Raw genomic sequence first — 21,309 nt, 5'->3', positions numbered from 1 at the left:
ACTGAACTGCTGGCAAGTGCAGACTGGATAGGAACTCAGATCTGCAATAAATCTCATCTTTGTAACCACTGCGGCCTTGTCTCTGTCGCCCATGACCTGGCTCCTCGCGTGTAGCAGCCCCTGGGATGGTCTGAGCAGGTGCGGTCTCCACTTTAAAGAGACAAAGCTCCGGGCCATGAGGGGCCTTGGAGAGGTCAAGGTCACTGAGGGGAAGAGGCAGAGCCCAGCCTGATGGTGGATCCGGCTGCCCCAGGCCGCTGTCCCAGATCCCCACAGCTTGAAGCCCCGTGGTCTCGGGGTCCCTCTGTGAGCCCACTTAGGCTCCCTTACCCTCGTGGGGTATGGAGTGCAGACACAGAGTCCCATTGGCTGTCCCCCATTTTGGTGGTGACAGCTTTAAGGACAGACTTTGACCAAGTCTGCCAGGGGCTCTGCCACTGACCTCCAGTATGCTGCTGGGAGTCCCGGGGGGCAGGTGGTTCCCTTTACAGATGAGGACACCGAGGCTCAGCTCGCCTGCCAGCAGAGCTGGACTCCAGCCTGGGCCCCCGACGCCCAAGGCAGAGCTGCGGTCATCACCGCCGAGCCCGAGTGCTTCCGACAGCACAGGCCAGTGGGTCCCAAGGACCTTCGCAGAGCTTTACACGTTTTACTCCTAACTTCCCCAGGCACCCTTTGAGGTGGCTACTCTGCAATCTCCGTTCTGCAGGCGAGTAAACCGAAGCCCAGAGCGGGGGTTAAGTAGCTCATCCAAGGTGACGGCTGCAGAGTGGTGGCACCCGCCCAGGTGGTAGCCGGAGAACTCTTTCCCCACCTGCCGGGCAGGGACAGCTGGCAGGTTTGCCCCAGGGCCCAGGGAGCCACCAGCGGCACTGGCTTCTGGGTGGCGGGAGCCCCCACTGTGAGGCCAACAGACACTCTGCCTCCCGCTCCGAGCAGGTGGGATTGTGCCCTGTCTTGCACCATCTACCTCTCTGCACATCTTTCTCTTTCTTCCTTCCTTCCTTCCTTCCTTTCCTTTCTCTTTCTTCTTTCTTTCTTTCTTTCTTTCTTCTTTCTTTCCTTCCTTCTTCTTTCTTTCTTTCTTTCTTTCTTTCTTTCTTTCTTTCTTTCTTTCCTTCCTTCCTTCCTTCCTTCCCTCCCTCCTCCCTCCCTCCCTCCCTCCCTCCCTCCCTCCCTCCTTCCTTCCTTCCTTCCTTCCTTTTCTTTCTTTCCCCTTGACTGGAATTAAACCCAGGACCCTTCGATTCCCAGGCTGACGCTCTCTCCATTGAGCCAAATCAGCCAGGGTCCCTTTCCTTTCTTTATACCCACGAGCCATGGCTGGCCAACCCCACTGGGCAGGACAGGGAGGGACAGAGCGAATGGCCTTCAGCGGGGCTCTAGGCAGGGGCTGGTGAGAGCCGCTGGGCTCAGAGCCTGTGGTTATTGGACAGCCAGGAGCAGGAAGTGTCCGGCCACCCCCCGGAGAGCTCAGGTGTGATAAAGCCCTGGAAGGTGGGGGCTGAGCTTGAGCTGGCCTCTGGGGCCGGAGCTTCACCAGGAAGCCGGAAGGCACAGGAGGATATTGCAGCTGGACCCACCGGGCTCCTGAGGGTCCCGGGCATTGGTCAAAGCGAAGGCCAGGGACTTTCTGGGAAGACAGGGTAATTATGGTCCTGCAGCTGCTGTTTTTTCCGGGTTAATGATTTATGATGCGCGGGGGCTGGGCCCTCCTGGGCTCTCGGGCTGCTGGGGAAGGAGTGTGAGAGCTGGCGACTGGAGTGCACAGGTCCTGAGCCCGTGACCCCTCTCTGTGGCTGAAGCTTTGGCCTTGAACGTCACCTAATTAGACTTCTGGCCTTCTTTCCACAGGCCAGCGGCTGGGACGGTGCCGGTCTGAGCTGGACTTTGTCTGATGGCTTCCTCCGGTCCTCCGCCACAGGCTGCCACAGGTACCGTGTCCTGGGCTCCCTCTGATCGGGCTGGGGGCTCGCAGAGGGCCCCGGGGTGGGTGAATCTGGCTTCGCTGTCAGTTAGCAGTGTGCTCTCAGGCAGGTGACTTCCCCTCTCGGCCACGGTTTCCTTGCCTGCAACAGGGAGAGGATAATTCCCTCCTCAGAGCGGGCTCCCGACAGGGGTCGATTCTTTCCCTGTGTCTCGAAGGCCCCCTGGAGAGGTGGGCAGAGCCCGTCTGGGATGGAAGTGTGCCAGCGGATGAAGCTTATGAATTGAGGGTGGGGACCGAGGGGGCAGGGGAAGGCCGGGCCGTCTCTCTCCATCTGTGACGGTGCCAGGGGTCAGGCCATCCAGTGATAGGGCTTTCAGACTGGCTCCAAAAACCAACACGGAAAAACCCACCTCCCAACAAAAAAATACAATTATTTGTTGTTCATCTGAAATTCAATTCGACATCCTGTATTTATTTTATCTGGCAACCGAGGCCGTGGGGCCTCAGCCACCGCAGGTGGAATTCAGGCCCCGCCTGGGAGGAGCTGGGCCCAGGCCGGCTCACCCACTGGGCCTGAAGTCCTGTCCTCTTGCCCCCATGAGGAGAGGCGGACAGCGGAGTGGTCACCAGGAGGGCTCCTTCTTGGCCTGACCCTGCCAGTGCCCCGTGGTGGCTGGGTTATCTCTGTGGCTCCCTGTCATCACCCATGACCTGGGGATAATCATGACACCCTCCCTTATGGTGCGGCTTACACAGGGGTAAGGCTTTGGCGTGTGGTAATGGATCGCTCAGTGAATGGAAGCTGTTACCGCTGTGGGGCGTTGGCAGGATGCTACGTGCACGGTGTGTGCCCTGCACTGAGCCGTGTTCTTCTTGGAGGGTGGGGCTCAGCAGGTGGACCTGCCTTCTCCACAGCAGGAGTGGCTTTCTGGGCCCGGCCTCCTGGCCTCAGTGGGGTTGGCTCCCCCGAGGACAGGCGGGGTGTGTCCAGGAGCATCAAATGTGTGTGGCCAGCTCTGGCCATGCCACCTGTCCAGATGGGTGGGAAGGGTTACTTTTCTTTCTTTCTTCCTTTCTTTCTTTCTTTCTTTCTTTCTTTCTTTCTTTCTTTCTTTCTTTCTTTTTTAAATATTTTATTGAGTTTTTACAGAGACGAAGAGAGAGAGAGAGAGAGAGAGAGCGAGCGTAAGCTCGGGCTAGAAACATCGATGAGAGAGAATCATCAATCAGCTGTCTCTTGGCCGAAACTGGTTTGGCTCAATGGATAGAGCGTCGGCTTGGGGACTGAAGGGTTCCGGGTTCGATTCTGGTCAAGGGCATGTACCTTGGTTGCAGGCATATCCCCAGTACGGGGTGTGCAAGAGGCGGCTGATCGATGACTCTCTCTCATCGATGTTTCTAACTCTCTATCTCCCTTCCTCTCTGTACAAAATCAATAAAATATATTTTAAAAATCAATAAAATATATATATTAAAAAAATCAGTTGTCTCTTGCACACCCCCTACTGGGGATGTGCCAGCAACCAAGGTACATGCCCTTGACCGGACTCGAACCTGGGACCTTTCAGTCCACAGGCCGACGCTCTATCCACTGAGCCAAACCGGTTTCAGTTGGGAAGGGCTTCTTCGTTTAGTGGCCAATTATCCAGGGATGGGCCTCCTGATTTTTCCTTCTGATAAGGAGTGAGGTCTGATTGCCTGGGACCCAGAAGCCCAGGAACAGCACTGGGAACAAGGGCATCTCCTGATTCATGGCCGTGACTTTGGGTCCCGGGATGCGCCCACCCCGGCCCCTGCTGCCATGGTCACCTTGCTCCTTTCTCTCACGTACCAGGGGGCCCATCATGGAGAGCGAGAACAAAATCATTTCATGATGAAATCTATTCCATCCCATTCAAGAACTACTGGATGGGTGTTCATTGTCCCAGGTCTGCCTGATGTTGCTGGTGACTGTTTTCCAGTTGAGCCAGGCTCTTGGCCATTTCCTGACTCTCGGAGAGCTTCCTGCTGTCTCACCAAGTAAAATCCAGATTCCCGAAGCAGCTCTTGTCGTCTTACGGCTCTTCCTCCTTGCTCACGTGTTCAGCTCCACGGGGCCCCTCCATGTTCTCTGCACCTGCTCTGGGCTCAGCCTGGAACGCCTCTGCCCACCCGATCCTGTCAGGCCTTTGCTCATCCTTCAGTGCTCTATGGGGGGCAGCCTTGTGCCTGAGGGCCCGGATGTCATGGGCCCCTCTCCTCTCTGTCTGCGCCAGCTCAGTCTCTGGGTTTTACGTTTCTCTCTTGTCTCCCCTGCCTGCCTCTCCTCGCAGGGAGCACCTTGGCATTGAGAGGTCCCATCTTCTGGGCTGGCATGCACAGGTCATGGCCCAGAGGCTGCCAGGAACAGTTCATTGAACGTGGGAACGACTGTGCGGGTTGATGGCTGACTGAGGCCATTTGTACTCTCAAAAAAAGAAGGTGCAGAAATGGCCTGAGTCCCAGGACATGGTCTGGGCCTGGCCTGTGAGTGGGGAAGGCCTGCCCACCTCACCCAGGGTCAAGGACTGGGCTGTGACTCAGGGCAATAATAGTAGTAGTAGTAGTAGTAGTAGTAGTGGTAATAATAATAATAATAATAATAATAATAATAATATAATGATGATGATGATGCAATAACAGTGATAATGAACGGAATCATCATCATAAGAATGACTGACATTCAGTGAGCACGTACCTGGCACTTTATATGTGTTAGTTCATTCACCCATCCTCCCAACAACACAATAAGGCGGTTACTATTATTATCCTCAGTTTGGAGAGCAGGAGGCTGCAGCTGGGCGGGTAGACTGACTTGACGCTCACACAGCCAGCGTGTGGGAGAGCTGGAGTCTGACCCGGATGGACGGAGACTGTATTCACCACTGTGATACCGGCCGGGTGCTGGGTGTAAGGGAGTCCCTCCCCGCCATTGCCCGCCCAGCAGACTCCAATGGGCAGGCACCCTGGGCGCTGCAGCCCTCTCGGTCAGGAGGGGCCTGTATCCCGCTGCCCAGAAGTGGTGGGTAGGGATTGTTAGTCATTTGCTTCAATATTAAAAAAAACATTTTTTTTTATTGATTTTCCACAGAGAGGAAGGGAGAGGGATAGAGAGCTAGAAACATCGATGAGAGAGAAACATCAACCAGCTGCCTCCTGCACACCCCCCACCGGGGTTGTGCTCGCAACCAAGGTACATGCCCCTGACCGGAATCGAACCTGGGACCCTTCAGTCCGCAGGCTGATGCTCTATCCACTGAGCCAGACTGGTTTCAGCTCTTCAATATTTTTTAAACTTTCAAAACCACAACCCATAGATAAGACAACAGGAGTATATGGGAGCGTGTGAATTCAACAAATACTTGTCATGGGCCTACCATGTGCTTGGCACTGGGCCAGATGCTGGAGATCCAACAATGGGTGAAACAGGCAAGCACGCCTGCTCTCCCAGAGGAGACGGACAGGAAAATGAATGAAACTTGGAGCACGTGACGTACTCACAGGGCCACAGAGAGAAATGTGGTCCCCAAGGGAGGGAGGCCCAGTGCTTTCGTGGGCAGCTCTGGTCAGGGCAGCCTCGCTGGGAGGTGTGCAGAGTGAAGACCGGAAGGAGGGGAGAAGGGGAAGAGCACCTGAGGAAGAGCATCTGGACCCTGGGTGGGAGGACAAAGATCCCGAGCAGCAGCACGTGTGGCTCATTCATGGTGCAGCAAGGAGGCCAGGGTGGCTGCAGTGGACTGAGCGTGGGAGAGCAGTGGAAGGTTCTACCCCCCTCTCACACATGCACACACATACACATGCATGCACACACATGAAATGGGATGCATACACATATTACCTGAAACTGAAACACTTTTATATGTCACATAAACTGAACAGAAGTGTAACAAACGATATCAAAGCAATACTAAATGTGATGTTATGACTATTACAAAATTTAAAAATACCTCCAATAAGCAGTCCAGACTCAAAACAGAACGCTGCCTGGGGAGCTCCTACCTGCGACTGTGACCCACCGGTGGGTGGAGACCTGTCACGTGACAACAGGACCCGCTTCCCACGTGGGCCCGCATTTCCTTCGTTAGTGCATCCCCCGGGCCAGGGGTCCGCACGGCTCCCAGGAGGCAGCGGGCTTAGTAGGAAGAGTGAGGGACACGAGCTAAGCCAGATCTGGGTTCAGACATGGCTCCCCACTTATGAGTTGTGTGGCTGCAGGAACTTTTGCTCTGGAAACCCCGGGGCCTCGTGGCATGAAATGGGGCCGTTGTGAGGTTCAGTGGGGGGCTCAGTGTTGTTTTTTCTCTACACCTGTGAAGGCGCTCATGCCCAGAGGAGCCCACCTGCCGCTGTTAGCCCTTGGCGTCCCCCAAGCTCCAGGAGGGGCGGGGTCCTCAGCTCAGCAGCCTCCGTCTGGTCATCATCCCGCACAGGAAGCTGGGGAGGGTGGGTGAGCTCTGGGTTCTGCCGAGGAGAGGGATTCTGGGATTTCACACATTCACACCTTCCATTTTTCTGCTCTGGAGGCCCCGGGTCGCTGTCGGGGAGGGGTTGGACTTTTCTGGGCTGGAATCAGATCTGTCCATCTGTCTGTCTGCTGGTCCATCCACCCATCTCTGCTCCATCCACCTCCCTGCCCGTCCACTCATCCTCCGGCTGTGAGCACCCGTGGACCAGACCGTCCTGTCCTCAAGGATCTCAGGTGGGAGAGGCAGTGGTTACAGCAACAGGTGCTGTGATGTAACACAAATACCAGGCACGGTGCCAAGGCAGGAAAGAAGACGAAAGCGTCGCTGGCCCATCCACTGTAGGCTCCAACCTGCTATGAAAAGTGGAGGTCGGCGCAGGGGCTCAAGCAGAGTCCCAGGCTGAGCAGATGAGGCAAAGCGAACCTGATCATCCTCGCCGGCCCCGGCCCCGGCCCCACCTTGAGCAAGCCTGAGACAGAGCACTGGCCTGGTCGCCCATGACCAATGCCCATCACTGCACTGCAGTGACATCGAATTGGGCACAGCACGTGGAAAATACGAGAGTGTGCGCACGGGCTGTCCCTGACCCAGGGGGTTCCCATATCACTAGAGGCGTGCCAGAACAGACAGACAGTGAGAAGTAAATTGTGCAAAAATGTCCTTGAATGACACTGGGCCGGGCCTGTTAATAAACAAACAGACAAACAGCCCCTTTACTTACAAAATAGGAAACCAGGAAACGAGATGTTGACTAACGCGTCAGATGCGCCCATGCTCACCGGGGAGGCGTGCTCTCGGCCCCTCCATCCTCTCCCATCTGCTCAGAGCCCAGCCCAACCTCAGCCACCTCAGGGGCACAGGAGGGCCGCCTGGCCCTGGCGTGGGTTTGCTCTTGTCTCTGGGAATTGAACTCACTCCTTCACTGGGACCTGCGCAGCTGCTCACCCATCTCCCGCCATCTCTCCCTGGGCCAAACCCCGAGACCCTTCCGCCCAGCCCCTAACTCCTCCCCGCTTCCAGGAGATCAGCTGGTTCCTGGAGGAGGCCCAGGCCCCTCCCCAGAGGCGGAGGACGACCCCGGAGAGCCCTTCGAGTTTGACGACAGCGACGATGACGAGGACACCAGTGCTGGCCTGGGAGCGGACGCGGACGCCCCACTGATCCGTTTGGACGCGGCCCCTGGCCCCGGTAAGGTGCTCTGGGAGCCTCAGGTCCTCCCATCCCCCCCGGCCTCTGGGCATGGGTGGGGCTCCAGGCTCCCAGGCTTGCCTCCGGTCCCTGTGCTGTCCCCAGGAAGCAGGAAGCGAGAAGCCCCTGGGAAGAAGCTGCATTCCCTGGCCTCCCCTGGGAACGAGGATTCCTAGCATTCCTGCAGCATCTGGTGGCTTTGGCACTCAGTAAATGGAAGTGGCTGGCCCGGCTCTGTGCAGCTTCTCCCAGGGAATCACACCCGCCAGAGGCTGCTCCTCCCAGGGAGCGGGTGCCCGGGGGTGGGCGGGCGGGAGGGCCCTGATAAGGCCGGTGTTAAATGGCAGCTGCTGGGCCCTTGGTTCTGTCATCTGGGAGAGGCCCGGGGACTGGACTAGCAGGAACTTCCTGCAGCCTTGGGGACAAGGGACTCCTTGAGGAGCTGGGGGTGGGGGGCAGGCCCACAGTGGGCTGGTCCTCTGGTTCTGGTTGGAGTTGGGGTGTGGGCCACGGGGTGGAGGTGGGGGTGGTGCAGGCAGGACAGGTAGGGGAGCTTGAAGACTGAAGAGACCGGGAGAAGGAGGCGGGCACTGCAGGCGCCCAGCCGGCCAGGCCCTGGCTCCTGCACCACAGGGTGTCCACCGGCCCGGCCCCCGCCTGACGGGCTCTCCTTCTGCTCTTCTCCGCAGACCCAGACCCAGCGGCCTCACCGCCCCAGACACAGTAAGTGAGCCTCCACTCCTTCCTTTTGGGGTGTATGTGTGTGTGTGTGTGTGTGTGACTGGAAAAGAGGGAGACTGGGCAGGTGGTGTGGGGAAGGGTGGGGCTGGAGCCAGGGTGGCTCAGGGCGGGAAAAACACGGTTCCAGATCCCTGAGCCCCAGGGAAGAGGTCGGTCCCAACACCTCGTGTTACTCCAAGCCCTGGCTCTGCCCCTGGCGAGCGAGCTGTGTGGCCTGAAGGAGTCATGTGAGTCCTCTGAATGCGAGTCTGAGCACCTGCAACATGGAAACAGAGAGTCCTCACCCCCATGGGTCCTGGCTGAGAATGAGCCGACTGTCTGGTATTCGGGCTGATGTCTTTGCCATCGCTGTTTGTTTTTGCCAATCCTGGTCTCCTTCCTGTGACTGTTGTCGGGGACTCTGTCCTTAGCGGTGGGCCTGTCTGGGGCAGAGCAGCCTGGTGCAGAGCAGCGTCATGGTTAAAAGCCTGGCTTGGGGGGTGACTGCCTGGGTCTCACTCGGGCCCAGCACTGGCTGTGAGCCCGTGGGTAAGCCACAGTCCTCTGGGCTTTGGTGTTCTCGTCTGTGAAATGGGCACTGCTTCCCTCTTAGAAGAGCATATTGTTCCGCGGGAGGCCCAGCAGGGCAGCCGGCCCCTGGCCACGGTGGCTCCTTCTCCTACCCTTCCCTTAGGGGGCTTGGGCAAGGCGGCTCTGAGTCACACAGCACATTTGGGGACTGGGGCCGTGGGAGCTGAGGCCTCTCTCAGCCTCTCAGAGCTTTACTCAGTGCTGCTTGTTGCTGGGGCCATGGTGTTTAGGGAGTCCCCTTCTAAGGGGAGAGAGAGTTTGTGGGTTTTGGCTGGGGGGGGGGGGGCGCCACCCCCAGCAGCAAAGGGAGGGATGGTGGAGACTCCCCTTGTCTTCCAGCTGGGAGTGGGGGATGACTGGTTCTCAGGCAGGTGCGACCTCGCTGGAGGTCTCAGAGATGTGTCCCTGGGCCCCTCGAGCAGAAGACAGTCCTGGATTCAAATCTCTGTCAACACAAGTCCTTGTAGGTGCTCATTTGTCCCAGGGGGCGTGGGCGGGCCCTGGGTAATTAAGGCCTCCAGTGGGAGCTGGCTGCTCCTCCCGATGAGGGACCTGAAATGAATCAGCATTTCACCCACAGGGCCGTTCTGGGGTGGCTGTGAACTCAGGCTGACGGCTCCAGGGGGGCTGGGGACGAAGCTCCTGGAAGCTCAGTCTGCTGGGGGAGGCAGGCACTGCGCAGTGGGACAGAGGACGGTGGCCTGGGGGGTACCCAGGGAACTGTGACACGGCCCGAGGGAAGCCAGGAGGGGATCTTGGCTGCGAAAGTGAATGTGACTTCACTGGTGGGAGAGGGGAAGGTGGGAGGAGCGTCCGGATGGAGGAAGCTCCTGGGTAGAGGCAGGGCTGTGAGCGGGGGTCACCCTCCCAGAGACCCCCCTTCCCGGCCTTTCGGTCAGGAGCAGAGCAGCCCGGCCCCTCTCGGCCCGCCTTCTCTTCGTGTGCCCTGCGGACCTGATCGTGTGCCCGGCTGGTGCTGGGTGCCGCACTGAGCTGACCCGCTGGTTCTCAGCGCTGCCGCCTGGTGCGTTGCTTTCACCAGGCCACTGGCCAGGACAGCTCGGGGGGCGCCAGGCGTTTCTGAAAGAGAAGCCCAGACCACCGGCCACTCCGCAGCGCGCCCCTCGCCCTGGAGCCACCCGCCCCCTCGCACGCCATCTCCAGGAGGCACCAGGGCTCTGGAGGTTCAGACCTCACTAGCGGCGTGGCTTCGGGCTGCCAGTGATCCTCGCTGAGCCCCAGTTTCCCCAGGAACAAGGTGGAAATAATGGCACCCGCCTGAAAGCATCCTGAGGACTGAGCGAGACGGATTGTGGGAAACACGGGATTCACGCGGCGTGTTTGCTTCTGCTCCCACCTCCTGTCCAGTTTGGGTGTGTCCAGCGCCACGGGGCTGGAGGGGCAGAGAAGGTGTGCTCAGTGCTGTGGACTCCTGGGCTGGGCCTGCAGTGCCAGGGCTGGAGTCTCACCCACAACAGGCTCGGATGTAGATCAGCTTGGGTGTCCTTCTGGGACTGACATTCATGGGACATGAGACCCTGGGAACACTGATCACAGTGGGCGTGGCGAGAGGCCTCCATTCCAGCCTCTTAACTTTACAAATGGGGAGGCTGAGGTGGACTAGCCAGGGCAGAGGGGGAGCCTTGCCCAAGATGCTGGCGGCCTCCTGACTCCTTGTTCAGTGCTCTCACCCTTCTCCCAGCTCCATTTCCTCCCTTCCAGGCCTTCCTTTCCTTCTGTTCCAGCTCCTTCCCTGCGCGGTGATTTTCCACTTGGAGTCCTTTGGGAGGTGAATCCATCCAGACCCAGTTCCTCCTCCTTGTTACCCAAGAGAAAGGAAAGAAAAATATTGATTTTTAAAAAATACTTCCCTGAAGGTAGTCACTAAGCAAACACTGCTTTGACAAAACAAATCTTTGAGTTTTCACCTCTTGTTACTGCATTTCCCCCGTCGCCCCTGCCCCAGGTTTGGAAATGGCCTTGGGCTTTGCCTGGCTGCCCACGTGGCCTCCAGGGAAGCTCCTGGTGGAACTGCCCAGGGCCAGACAGAGCTGCAACCTCAAAGGGACCTGCTTCCTACCAAGGCCTCGAGGAAGGGACACAGGGTCCGTCCTCATGCCCGCTTCCCAGCTGGTGGCAGGAGCGTGGTGGGTAGAGTGGGGGCCTGGGAGCTCAGGCTCTGGGCCACAGAGCTGGCTTCAAGTCTTGGTCTGGTCACTAGCTGTGCGTCGCCAGGCAAATGGCTTCCTGTGCTGAACCTCACTTTCTTAATCAATAAAATGGTGATAACAAATCTACTCTCTTGCAGGGCTCTGTGAGGCAAACGTAAGTTAATATTTATCCGGTGCTTAGTCTGGCTGGCGTGTACTGGCTGCTCCAAACGTATTTGCTGTTGTTATTCTGGGTCCTGGTGTAGGTTTGGATTTAGAGGGAGCTGGTTGGGCTCTGGGAATCGGACAGACCTGGCTTTGATCGGGCTCTCCTCCCTCAGCTACCCCCCCCCCGCCCCCCCAGGAGTCTGCACAGGGGAGGGAATACACCTGCCAGACGGACAGTTGCAAGGGCAGTAGAGGCTGATTGGAAATCCAGGCCCAGCGCTGTTGGGTCTGCCCCTGGCTCAGAGGCCCGTGGACTTCCTGGTCCCTTTGCCTGCTTGGCTGGCTTGCCCAGAGGAAGAATGAGGCGTCTATGGGGTAAACAGAGCTGCTGGCATGCTGGGTGTGTGTTATGCCGAGGTCAGTGGGGTGAGGTTTAGGGTTGGGCTACCCTACTCAACCACCCCAGGAGTGAGGGCGGCTGGGATTCCGTCTGTCTTGCTGCTGTGTTAAAGCAACCTTCTCAGTGCTCAGTGAACTGGCCTCACTTTTTCTTTTACATTAAAAAAAAAAAAAAAAAAAAAAAAAAAAAAAAAAATATATATATATATATATATATATATATATATATATATATATATATATATATTTTAATTGATTTTTACAGAGAGGAAGGGAGAGGGATAGAGAGTTAGAAACATTGATGAGAGAGAAACATCAATCAGCTGCCTCCTGCACACCTCCCACTGGGGATGTGCCCGCAACCGAGGTACATGCCCTTGATTGGAATCGAATCTGGGACTTTTCAGTCCACAAGCCAACACTCTATCCGCTGAGCCAAACGGGTCAAGGCTGGCCGCATTTTTTCTTCCCTTAACAGGACACATCTTTACCAGGTGGTGGTAGTAGTGGGCCCCGGAGACCATCCTCTGAGTCAGGGTCAGGCCAAGAGGAGGCCAGGCTGAGGGAAGCAGCGTATGAACAGAATGGAATTAGCCAGAGAGCCAGCCTGCAGCCTGGCCTGTGTGTGGGAGCAGGGGGAGCAGTGAGACAAGGCAGGAGAGGCCTCCAGCCCAGAGGAATCTCCCCCTGGGTAGGTCAGTGATGGAGGTGTCACTCAGGTTTCACCAGTCGCTGCAGACCCACTGGAGCTGTTTGGAACCCTGGGCTAGACCTTAAACTTGCCATTTCCCCAAATCCTTAGTAATAATCACAGCCTTTTGCGTCCTGTCCTGCGGGGTCCATGTGGGCAGGGGAGTCCCTCCTGGGTGGGTTATGGGGCCCCCTTTTCCATCGAAGACCCTCTCTGGCCCCTCGCCCCTAAGTTGGAGAAGCTGTAGTTGGGTGTTTTTCTGTTTCCCACCCTGGTTAAATGGGTTTCCTCATCAGAGTGATGGACTTTGGACCAGGGACCTTTGAGAACCCAGTATAGAAGCCGCACTGTCTCCCCTGAACAGGTCACACCGTTTGTGACATTGAGGGCTGCTGGGGTTCTTGTCCCAGCCTTACGAAGGGTTCAGCATTCTGGAGAAAGGGGCTGCATGTAGATTCAAGAAGGAGTCCATGGACGAAAGATAGTTTTGAAAGGCATTGGGGGTCAGAGGAGCTTCAGCTGAAGGCGCTAGAAGACTCCCACCTCGGCCAAGGACCTGCTTTTATTATACAATTTGTCCCAGGGCAAGGCGAGGATAGTCTCCTGGGGAGGATGTTCTCCGAGGCCCATCCAGGAATCCAGCTGCCCAGATGCCCAACTTCCTCCCTCGAGGTCCAGGTCCACGTGAGAGGTGCTGGCCAATGGGCAGCACGGCCCATCTTGTCTGGATAAGCCCAGGAAGGGGCAGGGCTGGTATATCCTTTGATACTCTACACTTCAAAGGGTAGGGTATCAAAGAATATACAGAGACATTATCAGTTTGGAGAATAGCCAGCTCAGGTGTTTGGCCAACAGGAGGCAATAAAATGCCCTGAGCTGTCTGGCAGCAGACAAGTATTCTATTCAGGTTTGGGGGAAATGCCGTTTAGCCGTTTCCAACAGGTGAACTACAAGCTCTCCAAGCTTCACCCCCCCTTTTGGTAAAACTCTTGTAATTATCACCCGCTGGGATTGGTTCTACATAGAGGGTTCTTTCAGGAATGCAGTGAGACCCGTGCCTGGGGTCCCTGTCCCAGCAGGACTCCAACTTCTTCAGTTGTTATCCCTGGTGCCCGGCAAACACAGTGCAATACTAATGGCTTGCATCTGCATGGACTTCTCAGTTCAGTAGCCACTCCACACACATCTCCTGTTGATTCTCATGACGGCGGTAGGCAGAGCAGTGGGCCCCTATCCCTCCTCAAAGAGGTCCATGTTCTAACCTCCGGAGCCCATGAAATGGTGTCTTACATAGCAAAGGGACTGGTCTGGGCTTTCCAGATGGGATTCCATTAAGGATCTGTGAAGAGGAGGCTTTCCTGGATTATCCTGGTTAACCCAATGGAATCCCCAGAGTCCTTGCAGGAGGGAGGCCAGAGGTCAGAGGCAGAGAGAGCTTGAGAGGTGCCTTGCTCTTGGCTTTGAAGGGGATGGAGGGGGCCACAAGCCAAGGGTTCCAGGGGCTGGAAAAGGACAAGGGATGGGTTCTGCCCTGGAGCCCCCCCCCACAGGGAGCACAGCATGGGCAATGGCTTGCTTTTCGTCAGGTAAAATCCACTTTGGATTTCGGCCCTCCAGAACTGGGGATAATACACTCGTGCCCTTTAAGTCACTGAGCGTGTGGTGATTTGTCCCAGTAGCAATAGGAGACGAACACAACGGCCCTGGAAAGAGGGGATTATCAGGGGGCCCATTGTGCAGACCCAGAGAGGTCCAGGGGGCTGGGCTGGCAGGTGGTAGCACTGGGCCCAAAGCCCGAGGTCAGGGTCTCTGTTTGCTCTTTGTCTGCAGACCCCTGTCCACCCAGAACTGTGCTGGGCCAGAATTCTGATGGCTGGCTGGCTGGAATCCTCCCTGCCCTTGAGCCCCAACCTCCATCCTCCTATGATGCACATCTTTACTGAGCTCTACGATGTGGCAGGCTCTGCGGCGCCCGGGCAGTCTGTCCCTGCCCTGGGGGCGGGGCCGGCATGGTGTGCAGGGCTGGGTTATCTTTCCATGCCTGGGCATGCGGCTGCCTGTGATCAGCACTCACTGTTCGCCAGGCCCTGTTCTAAGAGCGTTATCTGCCTTATCTCCTTCACCCTCTCCCAGGCCCTGTCACAACCCCTGTTTTACTTAAGAGGACACGGGCGCAGCGAGGACTGTCATCGCCCTGAGGTTCCGGGGCTGAGATGAGGCAGAGCCCGGGCGGCTTCCAGAACCAGTATCCCAGCCCTCTGCCCTGCGTCGCTCTCCCACAGAGGTCGGGCTCGGACCCCACCCGCCCTACATCTCAGCTCCGTGACCCAGGACCTCGTGTTGCCTCATCTGCTCCGCTGCTCCCTCTGTAAAGTGGAGCACAGGCCCACCTTACGGAGCCTTTGGGAGGATGAGATGAGATGTGAGAGCAGGTGCTCAGTCACTGAGCTGCTCTTTAAAAAAAAATTTTTTTTTCTTCCTTTATTGATTTTTAGAGAGAGGAAGGGAGAGGGATAGAGAGATAGAAATATTGATGTGAGAAACATCCTCCATCAGCTGCCTCCTGCATGCTCCCTACGGGGGTCAAGCCTGCAACCCAGGGTATGTGCCCTGACCAGGAATTGAACCAGTGATCTCCAGGTTCCTGGGTCATTGCTCAACCACTGAGCCACACTGGCTGGGAGAGCTCTCTTTATCCCTGTCCCCAGAGGGTGCAAGTCTGTCTTGGGCACACCAAGGTACAAGGGACCCAAGTTGGCCCGTGCATTACCTTAGATGTGTTTTTTTTTCTCTTCTTTAAAAAAAAAAAAAATTTTATTGATTTTTTTTTTTTTTTTTTTACAGAGAGGAAGGGAGAGGGATAGAGGTTAGAAACATCGATGAGAGAGAAACATCGACCAGCCATCTCCTGCACACTTCCTACTGGGGATGTGCCCACAACCAAGTTACATGCCCCTGACTGGAATCGAACGGGGGATGTTCTATCCACTGAGCCAAACTGGTTAGACATCTTATCTTTTTTTTTTTTTTTTCCTCTTCTGACTAATGGTTATACATGTTTACTGTAGAAAAGTTGGAAAGTACAGAAAATGGTAGCGTTAATTCTACGCTGTGTGTTTCTGTCAGCTGCTTTGCCCTGCGCACGTACAGTGTGCGTACATTTATTTATAGAATGTGGTTTTATGACACATGCTGGTTCATGGCTCTCTTTGTGGGCTAATTACAGAGCGTGAGCATTATCCCAGGGGAACCTGTGCTCATCAAAACCCCACGTGGTCCTTGATAAGTTACTGCTGGGGGTGATGCCTGTCCAAGTTCTGACCACTGAGCCGGGGCCCTCGCTGTGTCAGGGGGGAAGGTGTGTGCACACAGAGCAGAAGGCTAGGGCGGGTCCTGGCAGCCTCTCAGGCTGTGGGGCATGCCCCTGGGCTGCCATGGTTCCCTGGGGGCCTTGATGCTCACTCCCCATTGGAGACTGTGACATGACTATCACATGAGGGGCCATTTTTAAGATTTTTCCCTGGGGGCTCCCACCACTCCTACTTATGGAGTCAGTGGATGTGTGACTGTGTGCCAGGTGGCACAGGACAAGCAGACTAGGTCCTGCAACAACCTCCTCCTCCTCCTCCTCCTCCTCCTCCTTCTTCTTCTTCTTCTTCTTCTTCTTCTTCTTCTTCTCCTTCTTCTTTAAATATATGTTATTGATTTTTTTTTTATTTTTATTTTTTACAGAGAGGAAAGGAGAGAGAGAGTTAGAAACATAAATGAGAGAATCATCGATCAGCTGCCTCTTGCACACTCCCTACTGGGGATGTGCCTGCAACCAAAGTTCATGCCCTTGACCGGAATCGAACCCGGGACCCTTGAGTCCACAGGCCGATGCTCTATCCACTGAGCCAAACTGGTCAGGGCTCCTGAAACCTTCTGTATGTGAGAGGTGGTTGGCCACAGCGTGAGGAGGGGAATGCACAGAAGGACCCTGTCCCTGGAGAAGGGGCAGGGCAGAGGGGGGATGGGAAGTGCCACACCAGGAGGGTGCGCCAGACCCCGTGCTAAGTGTTTTACATGCCTGCTTTATTCACTCCTTACGAACCTGAAGAGGGAGGTATTGTTGCCCCATTTCACAGCGATGGAAACCGAGGCACAGGGAGGCACTTGCCCTGCCTGATCTCACTTAATCCTCACTAGGAAGCAGAATGGATTATTCGCTCTGTTCTACAGCAGCTCCTGGACACCCAGTGCCTGTCCCTGTGCGCAGAGCCCAGTGGCAGAGCTGTGGTTTTATCCCAGTCTGTTTGCTCCGGAGTGTTCTCTTCAACCTCAAGCCTGTGAGCCCCGGTTTTTAGCGCTGGCTGCACACTGGACCCAGCAATGCCTGGGCCCCTCTGAGCCAGCGGGTCAGAACCGCCCTGCAGGGGCCCAGGTAACCATAGTGGGCAGCCGCTTTGATTCATTCCAGCAGATGGTCTTTCACACACCAGCCCGCCGCCCCCCCCCCCCCCCCCCCCCCCCCCCCCCTGGCTTTAACATGTTGCAGGAATCAGAAAGTGGCCAGAGCTGGAAAGAGGCAGTGGGATTAGTCTGGGCTGAACATTTCTGCCTTTTTTTTTTTTTTTTTTTTTTTTTTTTTAGCGCGTCTTGGATTGAGGGACGGTGGGGAATGCCTAGAGGGGGTGTCGATGCTCTGGGAGGCACAGTGCCCGTCCTCGTCACCTCCGGGTGCTGCAGATTCAGTTTTGCTCGAGGCCTTATAAGGCAAAGGCTATTCTGGTCCTCCCTAGTCGCCAAAGGTGGCAATCTTCCCCTATTAGTCTGACCTCGTCCTGGAAAAGGCCCGGAGATGCCCTGGGTGTAGGGGCCCAGCTAGGAATCCTCAGACTGTTTGGTTTGGGGGGTCTTCTCCTTGACCCCTGCATTTTGCAGACTCTGGGGAGGGACCTATGGAACCTGTTGTCACTGAGGTTTGGGCCTATGCCTGCAGCAGCTGGGGCCATTCTCAGCAGTGGGGCTTTAAAAAAGTTTTTTCTTTTTTCTTTATTGCTTTCAGAGAGGGAAGGGGAAACAGAGAAACACCAACGATGAGAGAGAACCATCTATCACCTGCCCCCTGCACACCTCACACTGGGGATCGAGCCCAAAACCCAGGCATATGCCCTGACTGGGAATCGAACCGTGACCTCCTGGTTCATGGTTGATGCTCAACCACTGAGCCACACTGGCCTGGCTGGGTAGCAGTGGGGCTTCTTATCATAAAATAGGCCGGGAGGACATCGATCACCATTGAGTGTCCACTATGCTGATGGAATGGGGCCACGAGGACAGAGTAGGTCCCTGGTGTCACAAGGCACTCACCCCCCTCTTGTCCCAGGCTTGCTCCTGGAGAGAGGGGGTGGGCTCAGAAAGTGCCTTGAGCTACCACGTGGTGGCCTTCTGGTCGGTGAATTGCACCTGGGAGAGGTCCTTTGTCTGTCTCCTGCTTCCTCTTCCCTCCCTGAGCTTCTCCTTCTCAGATCCTCCTCATGGACGATCCTCCCCATGGATCTGCTCCTTTCCTTCGTATCCGGTGGCACGGGCCCCGCGCTGCGCGGCTGCTGTCATCCCAGCCGGCCTTGCTCTCGAGGCCGGCAGAGAGGCATCAGAGGTGCAGGAAGCTCAGATAAGGGTGAGCTAATCGGCCTCTTATTGCTTTTATGGCCCTTTTACTGTCTGGGGAGTCCCCAGAAGGAGTGTTTGCTTACAGGCAGAAGTGGACTTCCAGCCGGGAAACAGCTGGGAGAGGCTGCTCCCAGCGTGGGTGCAGGGTGGGTCAGTGGCCTTGGCAGGAAGGGCAGGGAGGGAGGAGGCATCCAGCCTCATTTCTTGCCATGCCTCCTCTCCCCTTGCCTGGGAGGCCCCTTCCTCCGCATCTGCCTAGGGAATGCAAGCAGAGCTGGTGTCAGAGCAAGGCCTGCGGGCACACCACAGCTCTGTCACTTGCTGGCCAGGTGACTTGGAGTGAGGTACTTGCCAATCCCAAACCTCACTTTCCCCAACTGTGAAATGGTCATAATAAGACATGCACTTGTCCTCAAGCATTTGACATCCCCAGGCCCAGAGTAGATACCAGCGAAGTGCAGGGCGGGGATGGGAGGAGGGGTGGTCTCCCATAAGCCTAGGGAGACCTGTCCACCCACAGGCACCGGCCCCCACCCTCCCCTGGGGCTCCCAGTCTCTGCTGGCCTCAGCGACGTGTGTGGGGGCGCTCAGTGCTTTACCAGCATTCGCTCAGTTAATGAGTGTGACCCCCACTCCCCAGCCCAGAAAGCCAGGGCCTGGGCTGTCTGCTCAATGGAAATGAGCCCACATTAACTTCTTCAGTAGAGCAGGTGGCTTAGACCTGCATTGTCTCGTATGGTGGCCACAAGCCACATTTCAAATTAAATTAGTTAAATTTAAAAATTATCCCTGGCTGTTGTGGCTCAGTGGTTGAGTGTCGACCTAGGAACCAATAATAGGTCATGGTTTGATTCCTGGTCAAGGCACATGCCCGCGTTGTGGGTTTGAATCACAATAGGAGTGGTGCAAGAGGCAGCCAATGGATGATGTTCTCTCTCATCGATGTTTCTATCTCTCTATCCCTCTCCTTCTTCTCTCTCTAAAAAGCAATGAAAACATATTTAAAAAAATTAAAAGTTAAGTTCACCATGTTATTGATAATGTGCAGCCAAGAGGCTCATGTTTTCAGCCCCACCTGGCTTGTGGGGTGTCCTAAAGTATTTCCCAAGCCCTTCTGATGCTGCCCAATCTCACCCCAAAATACCTACCAACCCTGCTCTCTCTTGATGCCACCTGTAGGGTTTACCCCCGGCCTTCTCAGCTCTTCTCTAGTTGAACTGCACTGCCGGCCTGAGAGCTGGGTAGTATGACTCATGTCCAGTGTTTTTGTTGTAGCGTCTTTGCCATAAGCACATAGCCAATTGACTAAAGGCAATTTTGCCATAAAGGGGATAATATCATGACAAATAAGAGCGACATTAAAAACGAGTAACAGAATTAGAAAGGCCACTGTGTGCCCTGGCTGGTGTTGCTCAGTTGGTGGGTGCCGTCCCGTGCACCAAAAGGTTGCTGGTTCAATTAGGGCACATGTCCAATCCCGAACCTCACTTTCCCCATCTGTGAAATGGTCATAATAAGACATGACCATTTCACAGATGGGGAAATGGTCTTGTCTTATTATTGTGGGCTTGATCTCCAGTAGGGCGTGTGCAGGAGCAGCTGATTGATGTTCTGCTCTGACATCGATTTCTCTCTCTCTCTCTCTTCATCCCTCCTCTTTCTCTGTCTAAAAATCAACAAAAATATAAAAAAAAAGGTTACTATGAAATGTAAAATAGTTGAATGCATTTAAAACGTGTTTAGATCTATGGCCATCCTGTGCAAACAACTGACTTTATTTTGTGGGCTGTATTTAGGCACTTGTCTTCCTTCCATGGGAAACGTGTGGGTTCACCTTGCCCCCCCTCAAGGAGAGCCCTCGGCCTCTCTTCCTCCTCCCAATGTAGTGTGTTTCTAAATAAACAACCAACTCCCTGGTACAGCGTCATCGGGAAGAAATGCTGCCTATTTTCAGATCACCCTGCTTAACTGTTTTCTCCACCAGTTTGTCGACGGAGAAATAAAGCCAGACTGACAGCCAAGCTGATGACACAAAGCGACAACAAACCAAACTTACGCCTTTTTATGGCAACCTTGCCTTCCGGCCCCTTAGTTACGCGGTGAAAATGTTCGTGGCAAAATGTCTAGCACGGAAGTACCAAGAACCATGACAATTTATTTTAGATGAAGACTGGAACTAGTCTAAAAGAAAAGGTGATGGCTAAATGGTCTAGCAAGGCCGGGGGCCTAGATCCCAGCGAATCTGTGATGTCAGTGAATATTTAAGTGCAAATTCCCCACCTCCGAGGGGTCTGGCTGAATGAGCACAGACTGTGCAGGCAGGCAGCCTGGGCATTAGACCCCAGGCCCCTGTGATGCACCCAGTGATGGTGGGTAAGCCATTAAGTCTCGATGGGCCTCAGTTTCCCCATCTGTAGCCCAAGGATGATAATATCGACCTCATCTGCCCTCCTGTGAAATGAGTGGCATCTCACAGGTGCATCATCATGGTCATGAATGGTCACCGTTAGTAGATCCATGCAGACTTTCAAGTGAATCCTGCCAAACTCTCATGTTGACTCAGGCTGGATCCGTTTGGTCTGTCTGGGCATTTTGGAGTGGCTGGATCCAGCACTTCAAGACAACTCTTGTGTGAGCAGTTGGTGGCTCAGGGAAGCAGTTGGCAAGGATGGGGGCTCAGGTGGCTCCTTTCATTCCAGCACCCCTTACTGGTGCCGACCAGTCCCTTGCCCTCTTGGCATTGACTTCCTGTTGGGGGAAAGTCTTACCCCAGGACTGTGTCCCTCGCCTCAGGGCGACACTGCTGACTTCTGGCAGTGAGCTTTGAGCTGAGACTAGCTGGTGACGTAGACCTGTGTTGTCCTATACAGTGGGCCACTGGTCACACATAACTGCTGAAAATATTGTAAAACTAATTCCCTTGGTCACATTAGTGCCATCGGCCACATTCTGAGTGCTCAGTAGCCACATGAAGCTCACGGACAGCACAGACTAGAGTAGTGGTGGGCAAACTGCGGCTCCCGAGCCACACGGTTCACCGCTCTGTTGACTAATGAGTTTGCCGACCACGGACCTAGACTCTCGATTCCAATAATTATAGGCTGTTGTTGTTCCTTGTGATTAAGCCCCTGTCCCAGTGGTTGGCAAACTCATTAGTCAACAGAGTCAGTTTGCTGACCATGGACTAGAGTGTTTTCATTCTCACAGCTGTCCGGGTCTGTTATCTGCGACACGGTCTTAAGAACCCAGCTTTGGCAAGCAGGCTCCCCTGTCTGGGTCTGCCCCTCACGGGCAGCATGATCTTGGGCAGGCTCCTCTGCCTGCTGCCTGCAG

The 21,309-nt window shown here is 55.4% G+C and overlaps 1 protein-coding gene across 41 annotated transcripts in view; it reads left to right on the top strand.

The window, feature by feature from the left end:
* Positions 1-21,309, top strand: part of ARHGEF10L (Rho guanine nucleotide exchange factor 10 like) — a 119,854-nt gene that overhangs the window by 29,593 nt on the left and 68,952 nt on the right. For all 41 annotated transcript variants that reach the window (XM_045585147.1, XM_045585134.1, XM_045585133.1 and 38 more), the window contains exons 2-4: positions 1,854-1,934; positions 7,435-7,602; positions 8,292-8,325. In XM_045585147.1, coding sequence (XP_045441103.1) covers positions 1,898-1,934; positions 7,435-7,602; positions 8,292-8,325 — 239 coding nt within the window. In that variant the 5' untranslated portion in view covers positions 1,854-1,897. The remainder of the gene's footprint in view (positions 1-1,853; positions 1,935-7,434; positions 7,603-8,291; positions 8,326-21,309) is intronic.

This window comes from Pipistrellus kuhlii, unplaced genomic scaffold (assembly GCF_014108245.1).
Source record: "Pipistrellus kuhlii isolate mPipKuh1 unplaced genomic scaffold, mPipKuh1.p scaffold_m20_p_2, whole genome shotgun sequence".
Lineage (NCBI taxonomy): Eukaryota > Metazoa > Chordata > Mammalia > Chiroptera > Vespertilionidae > Pipistrellus > Pipistrellus kuhlii.
Note: the sequence above shows the minus strand (reverse complement) of the source record. Positions and strands in the feature narration are given on the sequence as shown.